General features: G+C 36.7%; 1 protein-coding gene across 1 annotated transcript in view; it reads left to right on the top strand.

Moving 5' to 3' along the window:
• Nucleotides 1-25,602, top strand: part of pug (pug C-1-tetrahydrofolate synthase, cytoplasmic) — a 426,201-nt gene that overhangs the window by 321,731 nt on the left and 78,868 nt on the right. Inside the window, exons 20-21 of the mRNA XM_090399374.1 lie at nucleotides 6,182-6,293; nucleotides 23,166-23,347. Of these exons, the coding sequence (XP_090255500.1) occupies nucleotides 6,182-6,293; nucleotides 23,166-23,347 (294 nt within the window). The remainder of the gene's footprint in view (nucleotides 1-6,181; nucleotides 6,294-23,165; nucleotides 23,348-25,602) is intronic.

A 25,602-nucleotide genomic window follows, 5' to 3' on the forward strand; every position in this document is an offset into this window, starting at 1 on the left:
TCTTCGCCAATATCATTAATATACAAGTTAAATAGTAATGGCCCTAAAACAGATCCCTGAGGCACTCCACTAGTGACTTTCCTTTTCCTGAATATTGCACCCCCATACACAACTTGTTGATACCTATCAGATAGCCAGTCTCCAATCCAATGCACTAATCTAATATCCAACCCCATCTGCTCTAGTTTGACTGTCAACTTATCATGAGGCACTCTATCAAAAGCTTTTGCGAAATCCAAGTATATTACTGTGTATCCTTCTCCTCTGTCCAAGGAAGCAGTCACTTTATTGTAATAAGTAAGTAGATTACTAAAACACGACCTCCCTTTAGCAAATCCATGCTGTCCATCAAAGATTATACCATTGTTGTCAACCCAACTCTGGATCAAAGTATACGGAAGCGAAACATGGACCATGAAAAGGAAAGATGAAAAATGAATTCAAACAGCAGAAATGAAGTTCCTCAGAAAAACAGCTGGATATTCCAAGAGGAACCACAAAACAAAAGAAGAAATCTTACAATCCCTGAAAATAAAACCAGTTAATTACTACATAAGCCAGTATAAACAAAAATGGCTAGAACATTTAAATCGAATGGACAACAGCAGACCACCAAAAATATTATACAGATACAAAATAAGTGGAAAAAGAAGAATCGGAAGACCAAGAAAGAGATGGCATGAGACCAGAACAGGCCACATGGCCTAAATTCCATGTTAGGAAGAAGAAGAAGAAGATTATTATTTCAGCTGTTGGCATAACATGAGAATCTCCCAAACTTTGGGAGATTCTGATCTTCTGTAAATATCAAAAATAGTTTCAATATTATTTCATGTTTTTTTATTTGCTTGTTGTTTCCATATTCTGATGATGTACTGTTATTTGCAGTATGATATTTTTGTACTTTTCATTAAAGTTTATTACTGTAGTTATTACTTCTGGTCTTCTGGTGTAATTTTTGTTGTTTTAGAGATGATCTGTTGTAAAATCATGTGTAACAGTACATGCACTACCTGCATTGCTATTCTTTATCTGTATCGATGACATTATGAAGGAAAGAAAATCTTCACTGCTATTCATCATCTATATAGATCACATTATGAAGGAAATTAACTTTAAACCCAATATAAAATTTAGAATTTAGATATGTTAATCTTAGCTTTTTACTTTATACAGATGATGTTATTCTGATAAATAATCTGCATCCTAAGTGCAGAACCTATAGAACAAGTAAAATATTTCAGCTATTTAGGCACACTTATTTTGGTAAAGATAGCAAATTAAATATGGTGGGATTCAAATAATAAGCTGATATGGCAGGGAGTCAGTTGAATAAATGTATATGAAATAAGAGAGTAGACAAAGTACTAAACTAGCTGTATGAAAAGCAATGTTCAAACCAGTTGTAAATTTTTGAACCTGAGAGTTGGGTTAGAAAAGAATCAGTTGATTAAAGATCAAGAGATCACAGTGATAGTTGTGAGAAAAATTAGGAGAATGAATGAGGAGAGAAAATTAGATGGCATAAGTGGCAGAATCAAAGATATTAGGAAGGAACTTGACATTCTTAGCATTCAGGAATGAAGCAAAGCTTAAATAGAATGGTAGAGTAAAAGTTAGCAAAACAGGTGTTTCATTCCTGGATATAATGAAAAAGACCCAGAGTAAGACCAAATCTAAGTACATTGATACAATCAGAAATACCTTAGAAGACTGAAATATGTATTCTGACTGTATTAGTACTAATATATAACTGACTGATTGGTAAGAAAATTGGTGATAGGATGTTAGTAATAATGTAAATTTACTTATCATATATTGACATCGTATTCTGTTCACCTTTTGAGGGTACATATCAGGAATTTAATTAGTTGTTAGTTCATCATCATCAAATTCCTGACATGTACCCTCTAGGGGTCAACAGGATATGTAGTACTACATGAAAAACCTACATCATTACTAACCTCCTATTTACAATTTTCCTCCAAATCAATCTGTTACCTGTCAAGGCTCCAACATTATCAGATCTTATATTTCTGTCTTCTAGGTCGTTTTCCTGCCAACCTGGCAGAGAACACTTGTTTTGCTAATCTTTCCTCTCCTATTCTGTTTAAGTGACCATACCACCTGAAATTAGCTCTGCTAACACACTCCTGGATGCTAACAATGTCAACTTTCTTCCTAATATCCTCGTTTTTAATATGATATTGCTACTGATGCCATCTGGTCATGCTCCTAATCTTTCTCAGGACTCTCATACCTGTGGTCTCTAGTCTTTGGTCAAGTGTTTTATTTCTAACCCAGCTCTGAGATCCATAAGTTAAAATTGTCTTGGACATTGTGTTGTGTACGGCTAATTTAGTGTTTTGACTAATTTCTCTCTTATTCCATATAAATTAGTTGTTAGATTTAAATATATATATATATATATATATATATCTAACAACTAATTTATATAGATTAATATGTATTTTTGCCAATGCTTTACAGTGAGGGGGATTCTGACCACAAACTTGGGCAAGGTATCTAACTCATTTCTGAAGATAGAGAGGGAAGAGAGAGAGAGAGAGAGAGAGAGTGATTGAGTGATTATGCAGATTATTAAAGTAATCTCTGGGCTTCCTTCATTAGGAACTTAGTAATACTTTAAAGGAGCAGAATACTATTCCTCCAACTACCTTACCATCGCTGGTGGAATTTAATAGAAAGTCTTTCAGAAATGCATTGAACCAATTATTTTGGACAAAAGTGGGAACAACACATTAATAGTTTCTGTCAATAAAGACATTTTATTTTTATCCTCATGTGCCTGATGTCTTTTAGAAGGTTAATAAAGATCTACAGGAATTTGGTCAGGTGACAAAGAATGTCATGTAATTGATTTACTTTGACCAATCCATCTCTCAGGAAATCTCTGATCAAGATACCCTAAGGCTTTAGGACTGATGTGCACTGGACGCTATGTGATGTATGAACCACATTTTGCCTCTGTCCCAAGGGAATATCATCAAGCACAAATGGAGGGTTGTTCAGACCAAGTTTCGCAAAACGTCATAGCACAAAGGTTTTGTAAGCCTTTCTCTTTGAGCAAAACATATGGTCCTATTAATCTATCTCCAAAGATACCTACCCATACATTGATGGAGAATGCTGATGATGTCTTAACTGCACATGGAATTTGATTAATGTACATGTGATAATTGAAATGATATCTCAAATGAACTTTGCCTTGTCTGTTGTTGGTCTCACATACACGTGTGGTGCTTAAGGTTATTGGGGAGGCTGTCACTTACGGTTACACATAATATCTATTTTAGGTAGTATGTGCTTTAGTGTGACTGCAAAATTGAAATCTTTTTTTAGGATGTTCACTTCTGCAGGTGTTAAATTGTGATCCAAAAAGTTGTAAACTTACTGGAAGTTTATTTTGCACTTGGTTAGTAAATTTAGTTTAATCCTTTATCCAAGTTTAAGCAAACAAAGTTTGCGCCTGAAAATATCTTCAGGACTGAGGTACGGTGGTACATCCCTTGGCAACTCATAGCAAAGGTGGACCAAGCTCTCATCACTCCTTGTCTCAGTATCTCCCATAATGCAAAGCACATCTCCTTGTGGACATGTATACTGCTGTGCATTAAGGGAAGTGCCACTATCCAGACCAGTTTAGACCTTTATTGAGGTCTCATCAGTGGGAGGCAGACCCAGAGTTGCGATACTAAGGAAGAAGCAATGGAGAGGTCATATCCACCTATACGCGTTGCTAACCGATGTACCATCTTATTATTAAATTAATCCAGATTTAGAGAAAGATGTTGGAAGTTTATTTTGCATTTGTTAGACTATAATAAATTTAGTTTAATCCTTTATCCAAGTGTAAGCAAACAAAGTTTGCACCTGAAAATATCTTCAGGACTGAGGTAAGGTGGTACATCCCTTGGGAACTCATAGCAAAGGTGGACCAAGCTCTCTCATCACTCCTTGTCTCAGTATCTCCCATAATGCAAAGCACATCTCCTTGCAGACATGTATACTGCTATGCATTAAGGGAAGGGCCACTATCCAGACCGGTTTTGACCTTTATTGAGGTCTCATCAGTGGGAGGCAGACCCAGAGTGGTCATACTAAGGCAGAAGCAACAGAGAGGTCATATCCGCCTATACATGTTTCTTTGCGTGGAGTGTGGTTGAACTGTGGAATGCATTGCCTGATGGAGTGATGAGAGCAAGAACCGTCAATGAGTTCAAGGAGTGGTATGATAGAGTTTGTGTTTCCTAGGAAGGACCTCCCAGGAAGAGTCTCTTGACTCCATGAAGGTCTGAATAATAATAATAATATAATAATAATATGCTAACTTGAAAGTTTGTCTCATGCAAGGTACCTTGCAGATAAAAAATATAAAATAAAGTGTTTTTTTTTTTTTTTTTTTTGAATATGGCAGAGATTCTTCCTTCCTATACACTATAATTCATATATATAGTTCCCCCACCCAAATGATTAATCACTACTGCTGTACTTGGTCTGCAAAGTTTCTTCATCTAATATATATACCGATAATTCCTGAATAAATAAGTTTTCGATCATTAACTCACTCAAAACAGTGAACAAGAAACCATAAAATGAGTTTAGTGTTCTTCTTCCTCTCTTTTCATCTTCAGTGTTACTTATAGAGTAACACTGAATGACTGTCTTTGCAAAACCTTCACTTATGTTGTAATTTAGACATCTGTAAACAGTATAAAATTTTCCATAACTTTTTTCTTTTCAGACATAATAAACAAGTAAACAATCAGATTTGATCACTTGATAAAACTGCCATAATTAATTACCTTCATGAAGGTAATTATGGCATAATTACCTAAATGAAGCTTATCAACAAGATGTGTTATGGGATTCCCTCCCCTCCTCCTCCTTCTCTTCTTTTTGCTCACTTTTTATATGAGAACATATGTAATTTACATACAAGGAGTACCAGTAGCAAACTCGGGATTTAATCTTGTGGGGGAGGGGGCAAGTTGAGTAGACGACTCAAGAATACATACTATGCATCGCATACGACTCATGACTGAGCATCTGCAATGATTGCTAATTCATAAGTAGTATAGAAATAGAATACACAACACGACATTAAAAAAAAAAAAAAAGGAATTTTCGTTAGGTTAAGATTTTTGGCAAATTTTCTAGTGTTTTTTTTTTCCTTTTTCTTTGGGGAGGCTTCCCCCCCCCTCTGGGTACACCACTGAGTAGTATTGTTGTTGGTGGTGATGGGTGGCAGATGGTGTTGATGGTAGTAGTTGTGTCTATTTGGAGAATTAAATAGTAGAGGAGACGGTGAAATGTGTAGTGGAGTAGTAGCTCAGAACAGGGCCTGTGGCATTTGTAAAATATCACTTGACAAATTAGTATTGAAATTGAAGGAAATGGGAATAGATAACAGAATGGTAGTTTGGAAATAAGGATGGGTGACTGATAAATATCAGAAAAGTTGTATTCAGGGAAAGTAGTGGCTCAAAGGAGGGTGACATAAAGAATGCCACAGACTCTGTTCTTAGCTACTATTATTTAATTTATATCTATAATTTAATCCATTGTTATTCAGTTGTTTGTAAATTATGTGGAATTGGGGAAAGAAGGACAGTAATAAAAAATAATTTTGATGTGAGGATTGCTTCAGGAGAATGGCTTGTGGGATGTTGAATATGAAGATTGATTTGGGGGGTACAAAACTTGGACAGGTAAAAGGAGAGGTCATTACCTCTCCTCTTATCTGAATGAGGCTTATAAGTAGATGAAATTAGCTTATCAGGCAGATCTGGAACCTGTTAAGCAAGAAAAACATAATTCATCTCTCTGAAATCAATATTTGTAAACAATGGAGTAAGAAGTTGATTTTTTGTATGAAGAGTGATTAGTGTGTGGAATGTGTTTGCTAGAGGAGTAATGATTATACATACATTGAAAGAGTTCAAGGTGAGATAATAGTTACTGGGATGTATAGAATGGAAGGATTATCCTGAAGCAAGTGTAGTGATTCTGTGGAGGCACAGAAATATTACTAATACTAATTTTCATTTCCATTGCCAATTGCATTTTAAATTCTATGCCCAAAGTCTGACTAGAACAGTGTTATTCTAGTGTTTTATCTATTACATACAAAAAGTGTGCCTTTTTAATTTCTGTTTAGGGTACACCAGTATTTGTTCATGCTGGTCCATTTGCTAATATTGCTCATGGAAATTCCTCTATTCTTGCTGACAAAATTGCTTTAAAACTGGTTGGAAGTGATGGATATGTAGGCAAGTTTTGTTTCATATTTTTCATATTGAACTGATATTATTTTAGTAATTAGTTTTCTTTCTTTTTTTTTAAGAATATAAACTTTTTGCATTTTATCACTTTGCCATATAACTATATTGACTTTTATGTATGCTATTAATTATTTTGAAGTAAGCAGAAATCTGCTAGGCTGTTTTAATAAGCATATAATTTGCAAACATAAACTTTGAATATTGTTACATTTAATTAAAAAAAAAAGAAGAAACATTTTTTGTTACATTTCTTATACCTCACACATTTTGATAATAAACTTTTTTTGGATAATGAATAACAAAGGAGTCTCTCTGCTTTGTTGTACTCAAGATGGAAAATACCTAAGCTCTTTCCAACTGTCATTCTATATATATAAAATACTTCTCTCTCTCACACACACACATAATCTGTTTATAAAAGTATCTTTCCAAGTGATGTAACCTACTATTTGCTATTTATAAACAGACTGAAGGTTCAGCCTCTCTCTTGTGCCGATTATTATATGGAACATTTTGAAAAACATGGTCTTGATACTGCTATTCTCAAAACTATCTGGTTAAAATACGAGGTGTGACAATTTATTTAATTCCTGGAACGGCTATGTAGTGTCACCCGTGTGGCGATTTGGTTGAGAGACCTGCATATAAACTTTGGCATAAAAATGTGTGATCGAAATTTGGAGCAGCATGTTAGCATCAAATTTTGTGTGAAAATCGGCAAAACTGCCACTGAAACGTTGAGCTGTTGAAAGTGGCATATGGTGTGGATGCTCTGAAAAAGTGTCTTTTAGTGTCATAAAAGATTCAAAGGTGGGCGAAATGATGTGAAACAACAACCCCAGAAGATACTCATATGTTGATGTGTTCTCTGTTTGGCCGCATTGCTCAGACATGTTGGACTCCTTCATCTCAACAGACAGTATCCCAGAATCCATTCACCATAGAAAAAGAAAATAGTCTGCATTTCTAGATAATTGTACATCTTCCCAATGTCAGCATTCTTTTTCATTCTACAAAAAAACCACCCACACAGGTTGGTGTAAGGTTGTGGTAACATACACAAACTTTCCCATCATCCTCCCTCTGAACAATATGGTGTTATCAAAATCCTTGTTAATAGAGCCTCCAATCCCTGTTCTACTGAGGCTGATCTTACTGCTGAACTCTCCTTTATTCTCCAGACTTTCCTGTCCAATGTCTACAATCTCAAAAAGGTCCATAAATTAATTGTTCCTTCCATCTCCTTGCATTCCTCTCAACTTGCTAACTACAGTAATGCTTTCATTGTTTTGTATATCCAGGGCACCTCAGAAAACAATAGCCACAACTCAAAAAAAGTATAATCTCTGCATAGCATTCAAACCTTATCTAAAACTAGCTATTCTCATTCTGCTCTCCCTTGAGGATCTTCTACATCCTCTATCAGTTCCAGGTTTTTGCAAAGTTCCTTGTTCCTGCAACTCTTCTTATTATATAATAAATTTAGTTTAATCCTTTATCCAAGTGTGAGCAAACAAAGTTTGCGTCTAAAAATATCTTCAGGACTGAATATGGTGTTGTACTACCTTACCCCAGTAGAGTAGTACAACATTGGGCAGCTCGTAGCAAAGATTGACCAAGGTAGCATCACTCCTATCCCAGTATCTCCCATAATGCAAAATGCATCTCCTTGCTATGTATAATGTTATGCATTAAGGGATTGGCCACTACCCAGACTAGTTTCGATCTTTATTGAGGTCTCTTCAATGGGAGCCAGGCCCAGTGGTGGAGATACCAGGCAGAAGCACTAGCGAGGTCATCTTTACCTATAGGAGTTGCCAAAAAGTGTGCCACCTTTTTTATTAAATTACTCTGGATTTAGAAAAAGATGTTGAAAGTTTATGTTTCACTTGGTTAGACTATAATAAATTTAGTTTAATCCTTTATCCAAGTGTGAGCAAACAAAGCTTGTGCCTGAAAATGAGTCCCGAAGATATTTTCAGCACAAACTTTGTTTGCCCACACTTGGATAAAGGATTAAACTAAATTTATTATAGTTTAACCAAGTGAAAAATAAACTTTCAACATCTTTCTCTAAATCCAGTGTAATTTAATAAAAAAGGTGGCACACCTTTTGGCAACTCCTATAGGTAAAGATGACCTCGCTAGTGCTTGTGCCTGGTATCTCCACCACTGGGCCTGGCTCCCACTGAAGAGACCTCAATAAAGGTCGAAACTAGTTTGGGTAGTGGCCAATCCCTTAATGCATAACATTATACATATCTGCAAGGAGATGTGTTTTGCATTATGGGAGATACTGGGATAGGAGTGATGTTAGCTTGGTCCACCTTTGCTATGAGTTGCCCAGTGTTGTGCTACCTTACCCCAGTAAGGTAGTACAACACCATATTCAGTCCTGAAGATATTTTCAGGTGCAAACTTTGTTTGCTCACACTTGGATAAAGGATTAAACTAAATTTATTATAGTCTAACCAAGTGAAAAATAAACTTTCAACATTTTTCTCTAAATCCAGAATAATTTAATAAAAAAGGTGGCACACCTTTTGGCAACTCCTATAGGTAAAGATGACCTCGCTACTGCTTCTGCCTGGTATCTCCACCACTGGGCCTGGCTCCCACTGAAGAGACCTCAATAAAGGTCAAAACTAGTCTGGGTAGTGGCCCTTCCCTTAATGCATAACATTATACATATCTGCAAGGAGATGTATTTTGCATTATGGGAGATACTGGGATAGGAGTGATGTTAGCTTGGTCCACCTTTGCTATGAGTTGCCCGGTGTTGTACTACCGTACCGCAGTAAGGTAGTGCAACACCTACCTTACCTACATAGTAAATTGAAAAAATTTACTATGCTTCACTACAAAAAATTACAAAAATATTAGAAAGACTGTTTTTAGATGCAGAATTAAAAAGCCAACCCAATCTTACTAATTATGGTTGTATTAAACTTCTCAAAATTTGGGAAACTTTACTTCTTAGGCCTCCCATCCAAGCTAAGGCTAGCTAACAGCACCCATAGAGGATGTTCCCTCATAGGACTTTAATCTTTCAGTCTAATCTTTTCCACTTAGTGTTTTTTCCAAATTTGTGAGTGTTTTTGCAGTTTTAATGTTGTTTCTTCTGTCAATGTCTGAGTGATTGAGATGAATTACAGGTGTGATTAAACCCCATAATGAGTTCAAACCAGCATGTAAGTCTAAATTGTCGATTATTAATACCATATAGTACAATATTATCATGAGGCTGTATATTAGCTGATGAAAACTTCTAAAGTTTTATCATTAGATTTAGTGTGGCATGCTCACTGCATATTGTTTGTAGAGCTTCATTACACATATATCCTCAAATGAGAAAGATGTTGTGGTTTCCAACGATGGTATATATATGCTTTCAGGACATTGCTACTCTATAGTAAAACAGATGGATCACTCCCTCTGCTAAGACTTAAATAGTCTGGTTCTACGAACAGTGCCATTTCTTTTGCACTTTCTCATAACAAATGGTCCAACATCCCATCCAATCCCATAGCTGTATTCATTTTGAAATTTCTTAATATTGTAAGAACCACCAGTTATTATTATTATTATTATTCAGGTTTCCATAGAGTCAAAAGACTCATTGTGGGAGGTCCTTTCTAAGAAACAGAAAGCCTATCAAGACTCATCGAGGGGAAGTCCCCCCTCCTAAGAAACACAAAGTTTATCATACCACTCCTTAAACTCATTGACCGTTCTCGCTCTCACCACTCTATCAGGCAATGCATTCCATGGTTTAACCACCCTCCATGCAAAGAAACCACTCCTCACTCTCTTGCCCACAGTTTCCTTTCGTAACTTCCAGGGATGGCCTCTTGTCATCACTCCTTCCCTCTGTTCAACCAAGCGAAAGAACTCCCCAGTGTCAACCCTGTAACCACCTCTCATCTGCCTCTCTCTTCTCACATCAATGATTGCTTTATCACCTGGATGATACACCCTCAAAAATTGTGCACTCAGCTACTTAGTAATTCAACTATTTTTCTGCTTCTGTCACCTTCTATTTGAATTCATTATATCTATTCTTCAGTAATAATTTTCTTTGGCCTGCTCAGCTAATTCTCTGTTATAATCTGATTTTGACTTCTTTATCATGCTGATCATCCTTCGTGCCTGTGCTTTGTTTATCAATGATTTTGATTATCACATTTCTCCTTATATTCTCTCCACCACTTTTTGGTGTGTGTGCGTGCTGCAACTCCACGCATTCTCTCTTCTTGATTGCTGTGAAATGGATAAATGAAAAGGTTAAGCTTACAAGGAAGAAGGAGGCATGGAGTCAGCATAGGATAAATAATAATAATTAGTTGTATGAGGAGGACAAAGAGAAGGTGGGAAGGCTCATACTGTACCTTTGGTAAGTATAGCAAAGGTAAAGTATGAGCAACAATTAGCCAATAATACAAAAAAAAAAAAAATTCCTATGGAATTCTTTTGATATGGCCAATAGAAGAAAAAATGATTATGGAAGGAATGATATTGGCTAGTGAAAATGGTAGAATGAGAACCACTGCAGAGAATATAGTTAAGATATTAAATGAGTGATTAATAAAGATATATCATCCTTGTAAAGTCCCTTCTCCTTCTTCCCTGCACTCTGTTTGAGTGCAGGGAAGAAGGAGGAGGAGAAGGGATCTATGGTGAGTGAATAGGAAGTATATGGGAAATTGAATAAACTGGATGTTAATAAAGCAATAGGATTTGATAATATATCACAGCATGTTTTGAATTATGTTCCAGGGGCATACTTTCCACAGGTGCACTAATCAGTGGGAATTTTGGACCATTCTTCCTGTAGGCATATAATAAGGTCCTGGATTGTTGTGGGGTGGATGTCCATTGACCTTACCCAATGCTCCAGCTCATCCCACAGATGTTCAGTAGGGTTGAGATCTAGGCTCTGAGGAGACCAGTCAAGTGTGACAATGTTAGATGAGGATGACATCCTGACAGGAATAGAGATGGAAAGGTATGATGTGTTTCGTGAGGATAGAAGGGGTAAAAAGGGAGGGGGAGTGCTATTGATGATAGAGAAAGAGTTATGTCCATACAAGGTAGAGATGCAAGAGGGAAATGGGGCCAGTGGTTTTGGGGCAGTATGGTGTGAGATAGAGGTGAAATAGAATCAAATACTTGGTGGGATGTTGTTATAGACCTGGTAATATGGATGGTGGTGGTGATAGTGAAATGTATAGTCAAATAAGCCAAGCAAATAAGAAAAGGGTGATCATTATGGGTGATTTTAATTATGGCAATATAGACTGGAATGAAGAGATAGCAACTGGAAGTAAAGAAAACGAGTTTCTTGAGTTTTCAAAGGATAACTACCTCAGACAGTATGTAACAGAGGGCACAAGAGGATTAAGGGTCTTGGATTTGGTCATCTCATCGGAGGATGTAATTATCAATGAGGTATCAAATCATCCACCAATTGGTGAAAGTGACCATGAGGTGATTACTTGGGTGGTTGCCAGCAGTGCAAGGACCCCTGTGAAAAAAGGGTATATGTGGAACTACAACAGGAGTTATTATGAGGAGTTCAGGAGACAGCTTGCGGGTGTAGCATGGAATGAGGAGTTAGCTGGAAAAGAGATCAATGCAGCTTGGGGAATTTTCAAAGACTATCTAGTAGATACAATGTCTAAGTGTATTCCAAGGGTGAGAAGGTTAAATAAGGTAAGTGTGAGATGGAGGAATAAAGAGATTAAGCATGCGATACAGAGAAAGAGGGCATTGTTGAGGCAGCATAAGAGAAGTGGAAGTAACAAATTTCCATGAGGTCTACAAAGACCAGGCAAGGAGGGTGACTTGGTTGGTGAGAGTAGCTAAAGAGAGGTATGAACAGCAGTTAGCTAATGAAGCTAAAAAGAATCCTAGGGAGTTCTTTCGATATGTAGCCAGCAAAAGAAAGAATGATTATGGAAGGATGACATTGATTGGAGGAAATGGTATAAAGACAGCTGTTGCAGAATGTGTGGTGGAGATACTTAATGAGCAGTTCATAAAGATCTTTCAATCTTGTGAATGTGACTTCATGGAGATATTAAGAGCAGTTGATGATGGAGATGAGAGACTGACTGTAAGTGAGCAAGAGGTGTTTGGGGTGTTGAGTAAACTAGATGTAAATAAGTTTTAAAAGAGGTAAACCGTGAGTAGACATAACTATACATAAAAATATAACGGAAAAACTCACGTAGAAAAATTATTTAATGGTATAATTTTCGCCCGTGTGTCACAGGCATCTTCAGTACAATTAGGCACGAAAATTAAACATTAACTGACAATTCCAAAAAGCGCCACCTAAGTAGCTGGTGTAAGATAACTAAAAAGGTCAATAACTTTCCTAAAAAAAAAAAAAAAAAAAAAAAAAAAAAAAAAATACAATAAAAAGTTAGGAAAGATTAGCTGATTTGTAAAGTACTATCTCCCATAAAGGGGATAGACGTAAGCCGTCGGATCTGTTTAAGTTAGGAGAATGAAGTAGAGTTTCACATGCTTCTTTATAGGCGTTCCATGAGAAACTGACTTTTGTGAAGAACTCTTGTCTTTTTCCAATGAACTCTGTGTCTAGTGAAGATGGCATGTTCTGCAAGTCCAGACTTTTCAGGTTTAAAGTATTCAATATAAGATTGGTGTTCTTCTAGCCGAATGGAGGCAGATCTTACCGTTTGTCCGAAATAACATAATCCACAAGAGCACGGAATCTGGTAGACACCTGGATGATTGAGATGTGGAAGCTTGTCCTTTGGAGAAGCGAGAAAGGTGGAGATTTTTCTAAACGGTCGAAAGGCAACAAAAATATTCAGTGGTTTTAAAATTTTTGCTATACGTTCACTGATGCCTTGTATATAAGGGATGGTAATGCGCGTTATTTCCTCTGTGTTTGAAGAGGGAGACATATTAAATCTACTCAAAGTTCTTTTAATGAAGCAATTCTTATAGCCATTAGATAGAAAGGAAGAAGTTATATATCGTATTTCTTTCTGTAAAAGATCGTCTGTAGAACAAAAGGAGTGGGCCCGATGAACCAGTGTTTTAATAGTTCCTGCCTTTTGACTGGGATGGTGATGAGATTCCGCATGGATATAATGGCTTGTATGAGTCTTCTTTCTATAAACTGAGAAATGTAGGTTACCATCTGGTTGGCGAAGAATTAGATGATCTAAAAAGGCTAACTGCTTATTTGATTCTACTTCTAGGGTAAACTTGATCCTAGGATGAAAGTTTATAGAAAGAAGACTCATACAGGCCATTATATCCATGCGGAATCTCATCACCATCCCAGTCAAAAGGCAGGAACTATTAAAACACTGGTTCATCGGGCCCACTCCTTTTGTTCTACAGACGATCTTTTACAGAAAGAAATACGATATATAACTTCTTCCTTTCTATCTAATGGCTATAAGAATTGCTTCATTAAAAGAACTTTGAGTAGATTTAATATGTCTCCCTCTTCAAACACAGAGGAAATAACGCACATTACCATCCCTTATATACAAGGCATCAGTGAACGTATAGCAAAAATTTTAAAACCACTGAATATTTTTGTTGCCTTTCGACCGTTTAGAAAAATCTCCACCTTTCTCGCTTCTCCAAAGGACAAGCTTCCACATCTCAATCATCCAGGTGTCTACCAGATTCCGTGCTCTTGTGGATTATGTTATTTCGGACAAACGGGAAGATCTGCCTCCATTCGGCTAGAAGAACACCAATCTTATATTGAATACTTTAAACCTGAAAAGTCTGGACTTGCAGAACATGCCATCTTCGCTAGACACAGAGTTCATTGGAAAAAGACAAGAGTTCTTCACAAAAGTCAGTTTCTCATGGAATGCCTTTATAAAGAAGCATGTGAAACTCTACTTCATTCTCCTAACTTAAACAGATCCGACGGCTTACGTCTATCCCCTTTATGGGAGATAGTACTTTACAAATCAGCTAATCTTTCCTAACTTTTTATTGTATTATTATTATTATTTTTTTTTTTTTTTTAGGAAAGTTATTGACCTTTTTAGTTATCTTACACCAGCTACTTAGGTGGCGCTTTTTGGAATTGTCAGTTAATGTTTAATTTTCGTGCCTAATTGTACTGAAGATGCCTGTGACACACGGGCGAAAATTATACCATTAAATAATTTTTCTACGTGAGTTTTTCCGTTATATTTTTATGTATAGATGTAAATAAGGCTGTGGGACTTGATAATATATCACCGCGTATTCTGAAGGAATGTGCCAGAGAGTTGACACCTGCCTTGACATATTTTTTTAATACGAGTCTTGCACTTGGTCAAGTCCCTAAAGAGTGGAAGGAGGGCAAGATTGTGCCACTTCATAAAGGAGGTGATCGAACTCAAGCATCAAACTATAGGCCTATCTGTGTGTCAGGTGTTGTGGTTAAGTTGTTGGAGAAGCTTGTGAGAACTAGGATCCAGAGTTGGGTTGACAACAATGGTATAATCTTTGATGGACAGTATGGATTTGCTAAATGGAGGTTGTGTTTTAGTAATCTACTTACTTATTACAATAAAGTGACTGCTTCCTTGGACAGATGAGAAGGATACACAGTAATATACTTGGATTTCGCAAAAGCTTTTGATAGAGTACCTCATGATAAGTTGATAGTCAAACTAGAGCAGATGGGGTTGGATATTAGATTAGTGCATTGGATTGGAGACTGGCTATCTGATAGGTATCAACAAGTTGTGTATGGGGGTGCAATATCCAGGAAAAGGAAAGTCAATAGTGGAGTGCCTCAGGGATCTGTTTTAGGGCCATTACTATTTAACTTGTATATTAATGATATTGGCAAAGATTTGGATGGAGATATTCAGTTGTTTGCAGATGATGCAAAGCTGGGACGAACCATAAAGAGTAGTGAAGATGTTGTGGCCTTGCAAGAAGACTTGAATAAATTGAGTGATTGGGCAAGCAAATGGGGATGCGAGTTCAATGTTGCAAAATGTAAAGTTTTAAAATTTGGAAAACAAAGATGGAATGCAGAATTTATGCTTGGTGAGGATATATTGTTGGAAGTAGAGGAAATAAGAGATCTGGGAGTGATAGTGGATAAGGATCTAAAATTTAGGGGACACATCGCCAAAATTGTGAAGACAACACAAAGACTCCTGGGAATGATGAGGAGGACACTGACGTGTAGAAGTAGGGAGATTCTTGTTCCATTGTATAAGGCTTTGATTAGGCCACACATGGACTATTGTGCCCAGATTTGGTCACCTGGTTTTCAGAAGGATGAAGAGATGTTGGAAAGGGTCCAAAGGCGACTGACTAAGGTAGTTTCTGACCTCTGGAATGTCGAGTATGAGGAAAGATTGAAAAGATGTGATTTGCAGAGTCTAGTGGAGAGAAGGAAGAGGGGAGATATGATTGAGACCTACAAGTTGGTAAGGGGTTGTTATAGGATAAATGGTGGAGAAGTTCTACAGAGAATAGTGGGAAATCAGGGGAGAACCAGAGGTCATCCCTAGAAACTGTATAAAGAGGGTGTGAGTAGGGGAGTGAGAGGCAGGTTTTTTTCGTGCAGAGTTGTCAATGATTGGAATGCCTTGCCTGAGAGTGTGGTGTCTGCAAGGAGTTTGAATGTGTTTAAGACCCGGTATGATGAGATGTGTGTGAGATAAAAGGACCTCCTATTTGACTACATGAGGTCTTGTTTAATAATAATAATAATGTTTATGCCCACAGTTAGCAGCAGCCTTATGAACACAGTACAATGCCATGCTGAAAGAGACAATGGCCATTTCCGTAGAAGTGTCATAATGTAGGAAGTTGCATTGTCCAGAATGTTCAGATTTCTCATCATCATCATCATCAAATTCCTGCATGTACCCTCAAGGGGTGTACAGGATATGATAGTGCTACACGAAAAATTTACATCATTACTAACTTCCTATCTACAATTTTCCTCCAAATCAGTCTGTTACTTGTCAAGACTCCAACATTATCAGATCTTATATTTCTATCATCTAAGGCACTTTGTACCGTATCAAACCACCTATATCATGGTCTTCCTCTGGGTCATTTTCCTGCCAACCTGGTAGAGATCAATGGCAATATCGTATTAAAAACGAGGATATTAGGAAAGAACTTGACATTGTCAGCATCCAGGAATGCGTTAGCAGAGCTAATCTCAGGTGGTATGGTCACTTAAACAGAATGGGCTAGGAAAGATTAGCAAAACAAGCCCATTCTGTTTAAGTGATCATACCACCTGAGATTAGCTCTGCTAACGCATTCCTGGATGCTGACAATGTCAAGTTCTTTCCTAATATCCTCGTTTTTAATACGATATTGCCATTGATGCCATCTGTTCATGCCTATAATCTTTCTCAGGACTCACATATCTGCAGTCTCTAGTCTTTGGTCAAGTGTTATACTTCTGACCCATCTCTCAGATCCATAAGTTAAAACTGGTTTGAACACTGTCTTGTATACAGCTAATTTAGTGTTCCGACTAATTTCTCTCTTATTCCATATGAATTTATTCAGTTGACTTCCTACTATACCAACTTTATTGATTCTGTTGTTCATTTCCATATTTAATTTACCATCTTCACTAAAAATCGTGCCTAAGTAGCTGAAATGTTTTACTTGTTCCACAGGTTCTCTGTTCACAGCACAGTTGACATTTTCAACGATTCTGCCTATTTTCATTGTCTTTGTCTTTTTATTGCTGACCTTCATACCATATCTATTAAAACAGTTATTCAATTTATTCAGTGAATCTTGCAGACTTGTAGCGAATTTATTTAGAAGTATAACATCATCCGTGTAAAGCAAAGAGCATAAAGCATTAACATCTCTAATTTTGATATCATGTTTAATACCACTTGCCTTCATAATGTGATTCATATAGATAATGAATAACAGAGGGAATAGTGTACATCCTTGTCTCACACCAGATTTAACATTAAACCATGTTCCTGTACTTCCTTCAATTCTAACTGCTGACTTACAACTCAAATAAAGACTAAGTATTGCTTGATATAATGTCCCATTGACACCATATAACTGTAGCATATTGAATAGCTTCTCTCTTGGCACCTTATCATATGCCTTTTCCAGATCGACAAAATTTAAATACAGATCTTTGTTATATTCCCATGATTTCTCAACTATTTGTCGTAAAGTGAAGATCTGATCCTGACATCCTCTATTTGACCTGAATCCAGATTATTCTTCACCAAGCTTTTCTTCCACAATTCTTCTCAACCGTTTCTCAAGTATACTTGCATATATCTTACCAGGAACACGCAGTAGGGAAATATCTCTGTAATTCTCACATTCAGTTTTATTTCCCTTTTTATATATGGGTACTAATGAGAGCTCTACTCCAATCATCAGGAATTTGTCCCTCTGTCCAGGCATTCTGAACTATGCAGTACAGCCACTGTAAGACTTTTATACCACCATACTTCAGCATTTCTGGTCGAATATCATCTACTCCCTGCCTTTGCACATTTCAAGCCTTTGATGGCTTTTTCTTCTTCTAGTATGGATATGTATTCCTGACTGCATGCCTGGTCAGTGTTTTTTACCACTGTGCTGTCATCACTGCTTGTTTCATTTATCATTCAACAACGTCCAGAATATTTTGCCACCTTCTTGATATTTATTTTCTATGTTCCTGCCAAAGTCCTTCCATGACTTTTGTTTAGCTAGTTTTACACAGTGTTTAGCTTTTCTACATTTGTCTCTGTATTCTCTAAGAGCACAAGCTGACTTATTTGCCAGGAACTTTTGATATGCTTTCTTCTTTTCCTTCACTGCCTCTTTAACTTCCTGTGTCCACCATGGAGTTCTAATTTTTCTATCCTTGCAGACAACTTCACCACATGCCTCTCTAGCTGAATCAATCAGGGTTTTCTTCAAGGCTTGCCACTGAATCTCCAAGGTTTGATTCCTGTTCTCAAACTCTTTCATTTTTTCTTCAATCATGTTTGTGTATTTTAGTCTACAGTTCACATCTGAGAGCTGCTCAACTTTTATTCACTTTAAAACTTTCTTACATGTTATTCTTTTCAATAAAAGTTTGTCTTTTCAGGATAAAATTGAATGAAATTCAATTTTATCCTGCTCAAGACTAAATAGTGATCACTTCCAATTACTCGAACCACATCCATATGACACTGCATGTGGTTTGAGTAATGGAGGACTTGGATATTGCAGTCCTGCCATGGAAACGCATGTTCCAGATGATGTTTGGAACTTCGCTTTCAATGTGTCAGCCGACAAAGTTGTTTTTACATATTATTCTTCGTAGCACCTTATGGTCACATTTGGTGAGCATGGTGGGTCATCCACTGCAGGTAGCAGTTGACTCTCAGCATTTCCATCTCAGTATGGTATCACTGATTGTTTACCTAGGATGGCCAATTTGTCACCAATTTCCAAACAGATAGACCTTTAACTTGGCATCTTATCACAACTCCTTTTTCAAACTCTGTCAGTTCTCTTCTCACAGCTATTTCACCCAGACACAGTTGCACTGACTTGGGAGCATCATATTCCTCTAACTTATACTGGCTACAAACACGACTCATCACAAGGCACGATGCACCTTGTCCATTTGTCTGTTGACTACTTTCCAAGCAGTGTACTTACAATGTGACAAGTAAAAAGAGGGCAAAATTTTTCTCCTTGATAAGTGGGGCTTTGAATTATAGGCCAATCTGTAAATTTGGAGTTGTTGTGGTTAAAAGTGTTGGAGAGGTTAGCAAAAGCCATGATCCAGAATTGACAATGGCACTGTTCTCTTTGATTAACAGCATTGATCTTTTTTTGCTAAAGAAAGATCATGCTTTAATAATCTACTTATTATAATAAAGTGACAAGTGCATTGAATAAGGGAATTGCAAACACACTGATATATTTAGATTTGGCAAAGCCGTTTGATAGATTGCCACATGACAGATTGGTACTTTATTTCAACAGATGGGGGTTGGATAATAGATTAGCACACTGTGCTGAAGATTGGCTGTCTGATCGGTATTAGTAATATGGGATAGAAATATCCCAGAAGAGGAAAGTCTTTACTGGTGTGCTCCATGGGTCTGTTTTCGAGCAGTTAGTGTTTAACATGCATGTTAAACAGCAACAGGTTAAGCAGATTAAACAACAGGTACATTGCAAAAGGTTTGAATGATGATATGTAATTGTTTGTAGATGATGCAAAGTTAGGATGACTATGAGCTGTACAGTAGAGCAGATGTTTTGGCTTTACAAGAGGACTTGAATAAATTGGATGAATGGGCAAGTGAGGGATTATCAGTTCATTGTTGCAAAGTGTGAAGTTTTAAAATTTGGGAAGTAAAGATGGGATGCTGAGTATACATTCGTTTGGGATATCTTAGAGAAGGAGGAGGATATTAGGAATCTGGGGATGATGGTAGATAAGGAGTTAACATTTTTGGGATACATTGGTCAACTTGTGAGCTCAGCACAGATGATTATTGGCAGTGATGCCATGGACACTGATGTATTGAAGTAAGGATGTTATTGTTCCATTATATAAGGCTGTGTTCAGGATATGGATTACTGTACACAGATTTGGTAACTTGGTTTCAAAATGTTGAAGAGATATTGGAAAGGGTCCAGAGATGATTGACCAAGGTGGTTTTTGGTCTCTGGAATTTTGAAATATAATTTGCAGAGTCTAGTGGATAGAATGAGGAGGGTGGTATATGATTGAGACATATAAACTGGTAACGGAGTTATTACCAGACTAATCTGGAAGAAGTTTTACATAGAATGAGCATGATATGAGGAACATAAGAGGAAACTGTATAAGAAGGATGTGAACAGTTGGGGAGTGGGAGGTAGGTTTATTGTGTGGAAAGTACTGAGGGTAAATGCAATGCATCGCCTGAGCATGTGATGACTGTGGAGATATAAATGTGGCTAAAGCACGGTTTGATGAGTTATGTGTGTGACAATGAGTCCTCCCACAATGAAATTTTTGACTCCGTGGATGCCTGATGGGGACGAATTTATGGACTAATCCTGTGGTGTTCTCACCCAGATCCAGTATGCTGAAATCCCAGACATCTCCATCAATTTTTTAGGTCATTATCTCTGAATAGCTTCATAAATTTCATTTTGTTTTCCCATGTGTCATTACCTCCTTCTAAATTGTGACATCCATAGTCAAAGCTCCCATAATAATTACTTACCTTGTCCCTATTCAGCAAATTTGCTGAGGCATAGCACTCATATTTCTTTGCACCTACAAGTCTCTGGCTGCAACAATCAACTTACATCAGATAACTTCAAATGTGCTGCCATCTTGCTACTGACTTCCCGTTGAACTTTAGCATCAGTAGTACTCCTTTGTTGTTGTTCTGTCTGTCAGTATTCCCTGAAAATATAACATTCATACATTCTGTCCTTTAAACTATTTCCTTTCATCAGTTAAGTCTCGTTACTGCCTACAATTTTTCCAAGTCAAATCATGTCACAAACTCCTTTCCTTATTTATGATACTTCTGGCATTAGTATACATGAATTGCAACATTCTCTTGGACTCAGAAGTATCCTTGCATCTTTTAATGATCTCCCAACTCATTTTTGACATGAGAAATTTTGTTTAACTTGCTCTTATTTTCACTTGCTTTGAGGGGAGATCACACTTGTACTCATTTCCATCCTTAATATCCTTAGATTTCCTCCTCCTGTATTTTCATTCTCTCAGTGAACAATCTTTCTCTAGATGCCCAGTTCTAATCCATTTAAGTGCAAATCATTAGTATATACACCCTCTGTCCAAAAAGAAACTGAACTTTTTGAAAATAGAAGAAATTAGTGGTGCCACCTGTTGTATCTTTTTGTTATCGAACGCGGCAACCTTCATTATTGTAACATGTGTCAAATGCTTATGACATTTGTTTCATCAGATGCCAAGTTATTGTGCCAAGAGTGGCAGTGTGTTTTGATGAATGGTCGGAAAATGAGTTTCAAACAGAGAGCTGCAATTAACTTTTGTGTTAAACTTGGTAAAAGTTTTACAGAAACGCATCGAATGCTTCAAAAAGCATACAGTGATGAATGCTTATCCCGTACTCAAGTTTACAAGTGGTTTAAGCAATTTAAAAGTGATCGTGAGATGCTTGAGGACGACGAAAAGCCAGGCCGTCCAAAAACTGGACTGAGCGAAGTTAACATCCAAAAAGTGCATGATTTCATCAAAGAAAACCCGAAATCATCAGTGAGATTGATTGAAGATGAATTGGGGATTGCAAAATCAACTGTGCACAACATTTTTACGGAGAGTTTGGCCCTTCGTAAATTGAATTCGCGATTTGTTTCCCACAAGTTGACCGACGACCAAAAAATTTATCAAATTGAACACTGCAAGGACCTCATTAAAACCGCTTGTAAGAACTCAAATTTCCTTGAAACGATCATTGCTGGTGATGAAATGTAATGTTTTGAGTATGAGCTCGAAACAAAAGTGCCAGAGTGCTGAGTGGAGACCACCAGAAGAGGGGCATCTGAAAAAAAAAGTCACTTGGAGAAGTCAAAAGTAAAGACAATGCTGATTTGTTTCTATGATTCCAAGGGCATTATCTACAAAGAATTTGTTCCGCCTGCCCAAACTGTCAATGGTGAGTTTTATCTCGAAGTTTTGAAGTGATTGATAGCGAGAATTTATTGCATGCGGCATGAATATCATGATGCAGGCAGCTGGTCACTTTTGCTCGATAATGCACCTACTCATTGTTCAAACATTGTGAGACACTTTTTGAGCAAAAACCAAGTTTGTGTGTTGGATCACTCGCCGTATTCACCTGATTTAGAACCCTGTGACTTCTTTCTCTTCCCCTGACTTCATTTGCTAATGAAAGGAAAGCGATATGACACCATTGAAAACGTTCAAGTGGCAGTAACCACGACCCTCAACAGTATCCCAAAAACCAATATAAAAAACTCATTTAACGAATTAATTTACCATGCCAAATGCTGTATCGAAGCTGAGGGAGAGTATATTGATTGAAATAAATGATTTGAATAATTATAATTGGCCTGTGTTTTATTTGCTATCAAAAGTTCGGTTTCTTTTTGGACTGAGGGTGTATTAGTCCCTTATTCCATCATATCCTTTCCATACATCTATAAATTGCATGCTCTCTTCATACTTCAACATTGTCTGATTTGCAATCACAGCCATTCTTTTTACTTTGCTCATGTTAGACCTGTCAACAGATTTAGAATCTTTATTCCATACTTGTAAATTTTTTATTTCTTCTGACAACAATTTCATATCTTCTCTTATTCTATACTTGTGAATTTGAAAATTGTATATATCTACCAGAAATCTCAACTCTTTCATCCACTCTTTGCATTTTTGCATTATCACTAACATTTTTAATCTTTTTTGCTAGAAACCATCAACCTTTCATCAAGCATAGTGTTTAATGTTTATTTCATGATTAGTAATGAAAGAAAATGGGGAGGTGTTCCTAATAAAGTGGCCACTCAATGTACTAACTTTAATAACAGGCAGTTATCTCCTTATTGTGTGTTTAATGTATATTTCACAATTAGTAATGAATGATAAATACAGATAATTTCATATAATTACTATTCTGCATGATGTTAGCTAGTCTAACAGAATTATTTAATTTAACTGCAACATCTGTTGGTAACGTATTATCTTCAGTACTGAAAAACCATTAAAGATATTTCTACCAGAATAAAGTCTGGTAGAATTAGCATAATAAGACAGCATTTAATATGCCTTTATACGTGTGTTAAATAAAACATATATGTGTTCTGTCTTTTATGAGAGATGCTATTTTATAATTTCAGTTACTGAGGCAGGATTTGGTGCTGACATTGGAATGGAGAAATTTTTTGATATTAAATGTCGCTATTCTGGCTTAATTCCCAATGCTGTAGTGATGGTCGTTACTATACGAGCCTTAAAAATGCATGGTGGAGGACCCACAGTTACAGCAGGTGTTCCATTGCCAAAAGAGTACACAGAAGAGGTTTGTTACTTACCATAAAAAATTCTGAACATAAGAGATTTATTTATATATCTCTTATATGAAAGTGAAATTTCTTTTTTTATGAATGTTCTTCAATTTTATTATTAGGTACAGAAATGTGATTTCAATTCATGATTTTTTTTCAAGAAAGAAATTTCACAGTCTTTTGATAAATGTTTTCAATCATATCTTTTGCACTTATCTAAATTTAATTAAATAAATCTATATTTATATAGATTCATTTATATAAATATAATGAGAGATATAAATACATATATATAAATGACATCCTCTCATCAGAGGATGTCATTATAAATGAGGTGTCAAATCTCCTTCTGATTGGTGAGAGTGACCATGAAGTGATTACCTGTGTAGTTGCCAGCCATGTGAGAACTTCTGTGAGGAAAGTATATATGTGAAGCTACAAGGATTGTGATTATGAGAAAACCAGGAGACATTACATATGTAGAATGGAAAGGAGATCAATACTACTTAGGTGCTATTCAAGAACTATCTAGTAGAAGCAATGTCTAAATATCTAAATTATCTAAGTATCTAAAGCAATGTCTATTGTCTAATTGATGGGGTTGGATATTAGATTGGTGCATTGAATTGGAGACTGGCTATCTGATAGGTATCAACAAGTTGTGTATGGAGGAGTGATATCCAGGAAAAGGAAAGTTATTAGTGGTGTGCCTCAGGGGTCTGTTTTAGGGCCACTGCTGTTTAACTTGTATATTAATGATATCGGTGAAGATTTGGATGGAGATATTCAGTTGTTTGCAGACGATACAAAGTTGGTATGAACCATGAAGAGTAGAGAGGATGTTGTGGCCTTACAAGAAGACTTGAATAAATTGAGTGATTGGGCATGGGAATAGGGATGCGAGTTCAATGTTGAAAATGTAAGGTTTTAAAATTTGGAAAACAAAAACGGGATGTAGAATTTATGCTTGGTGAGGATATATTGTCAGAGGTGGAGGAAATAAGAGATCTGGGGGTGATAGTTGGATAAGGATCTGAAACTTAGGGGACACATAGCCAAAATAGTGAAGACAACACAAAGGCTTCTGGGAATGTTGCAGAGGACACTGACTTGCAGAAGTAGGGAGTCTCTTGTTCCATTGTATAAGGCTTTGATTAGGCCACGCATGGACTATTGTGCTCAGATTTGGTCACCTGGTTTTTCAGAAGGATGAAGAGATGTTGGAGAGGTGCAGAGGCGACTGACTAAGGTAGTTTCTGACTACCTTAGTCAGAAACTACCTTAGTTTCTGACTAAGGTAATTTGGATAATAATAATAATAATAATAAATGTATTCCAAAGGTCAGAAAGTTAAATAAGGTAGGTGTAAAATGGATAAATGAAGAGACTGAGCATGCAATATACACAGAAAGAAAGAAAGCATTATGGAGGCAACATAAGATGAATGGAAATAATTAATTCTAATAGCCACAGAGGTGGCTGCATGACATTCCACTACATGGCATATCTATCATCAGGGACAACTGTATTCTTATCACATGCATCATGTCAAGTTGCACACCTTCTCATTACATGTCTAAAGGATAATTCTAAAATGTTTAGCCAAACTCTTGATTCTTGTTCTACCACCCATTCTGATGACTAATGATCATATAAACTAAACATTTTTTACACAGACATTTTCCTACAGAGATATAGCCACAGAGGTGGCTGCATGACATTCCACTATATGGCATATCTGTCATCACGGGTGACTGTATCCCGTGTCCGGACAATTCATCGCAGGTAAAATTCATCACAGAAAAATTTATTGCACGAACTATTGATCGCTGAAAAAATTCACTGAAAATGTTATTCGCTAGAATAACATTTCTCTAGAATGTTATTTGCTAGAATAACATTTTCAGTGTAAAAAGTAAATGCAGTGCAAGATAAATTTCACAAAATATAATTTTATTATGTATCGATGTATTAGTCTGCGCAGTTAGCTGAGTGGCTGGTTGCTTCACAACCATATGCCTAGGTTCGATTCCCGTCGCTGACGTGATGAGTGTAGGATCTTTCTCAGACATAGCCAAGTTAGCCAGTTTTGGGTGAGGACTGCAAGGAAAATTCTGTGATGAATTTTCCTTGCGATGATTTTTCCTTCCAATGAATTTTCCCTGCGAAGAATTGTCCCTGCAACACACACACACACATTAATCAGGCTGCTATCCCACACTTTCACAATCTCACCCACACTTGGGTGGGATTGTGAAATACTCTTGTG

This window comes from Typopeltis vanoorti, chromosome 10, assembly GCF_054136105.1.
Source record: "Typopeltis vanoorti isolate ZY-2024b chromosome 10, IOZ_Tvanoo_1.0, whole genome shotgun sequence".
In the NCBI taxonomy this organism is placed as follows: Eukaryota; Metazoa; Arthropoda; class Arachnida; order Uropygi; family Thelyphonidae; genus Typopeltis; species Typopeltis vanoorti.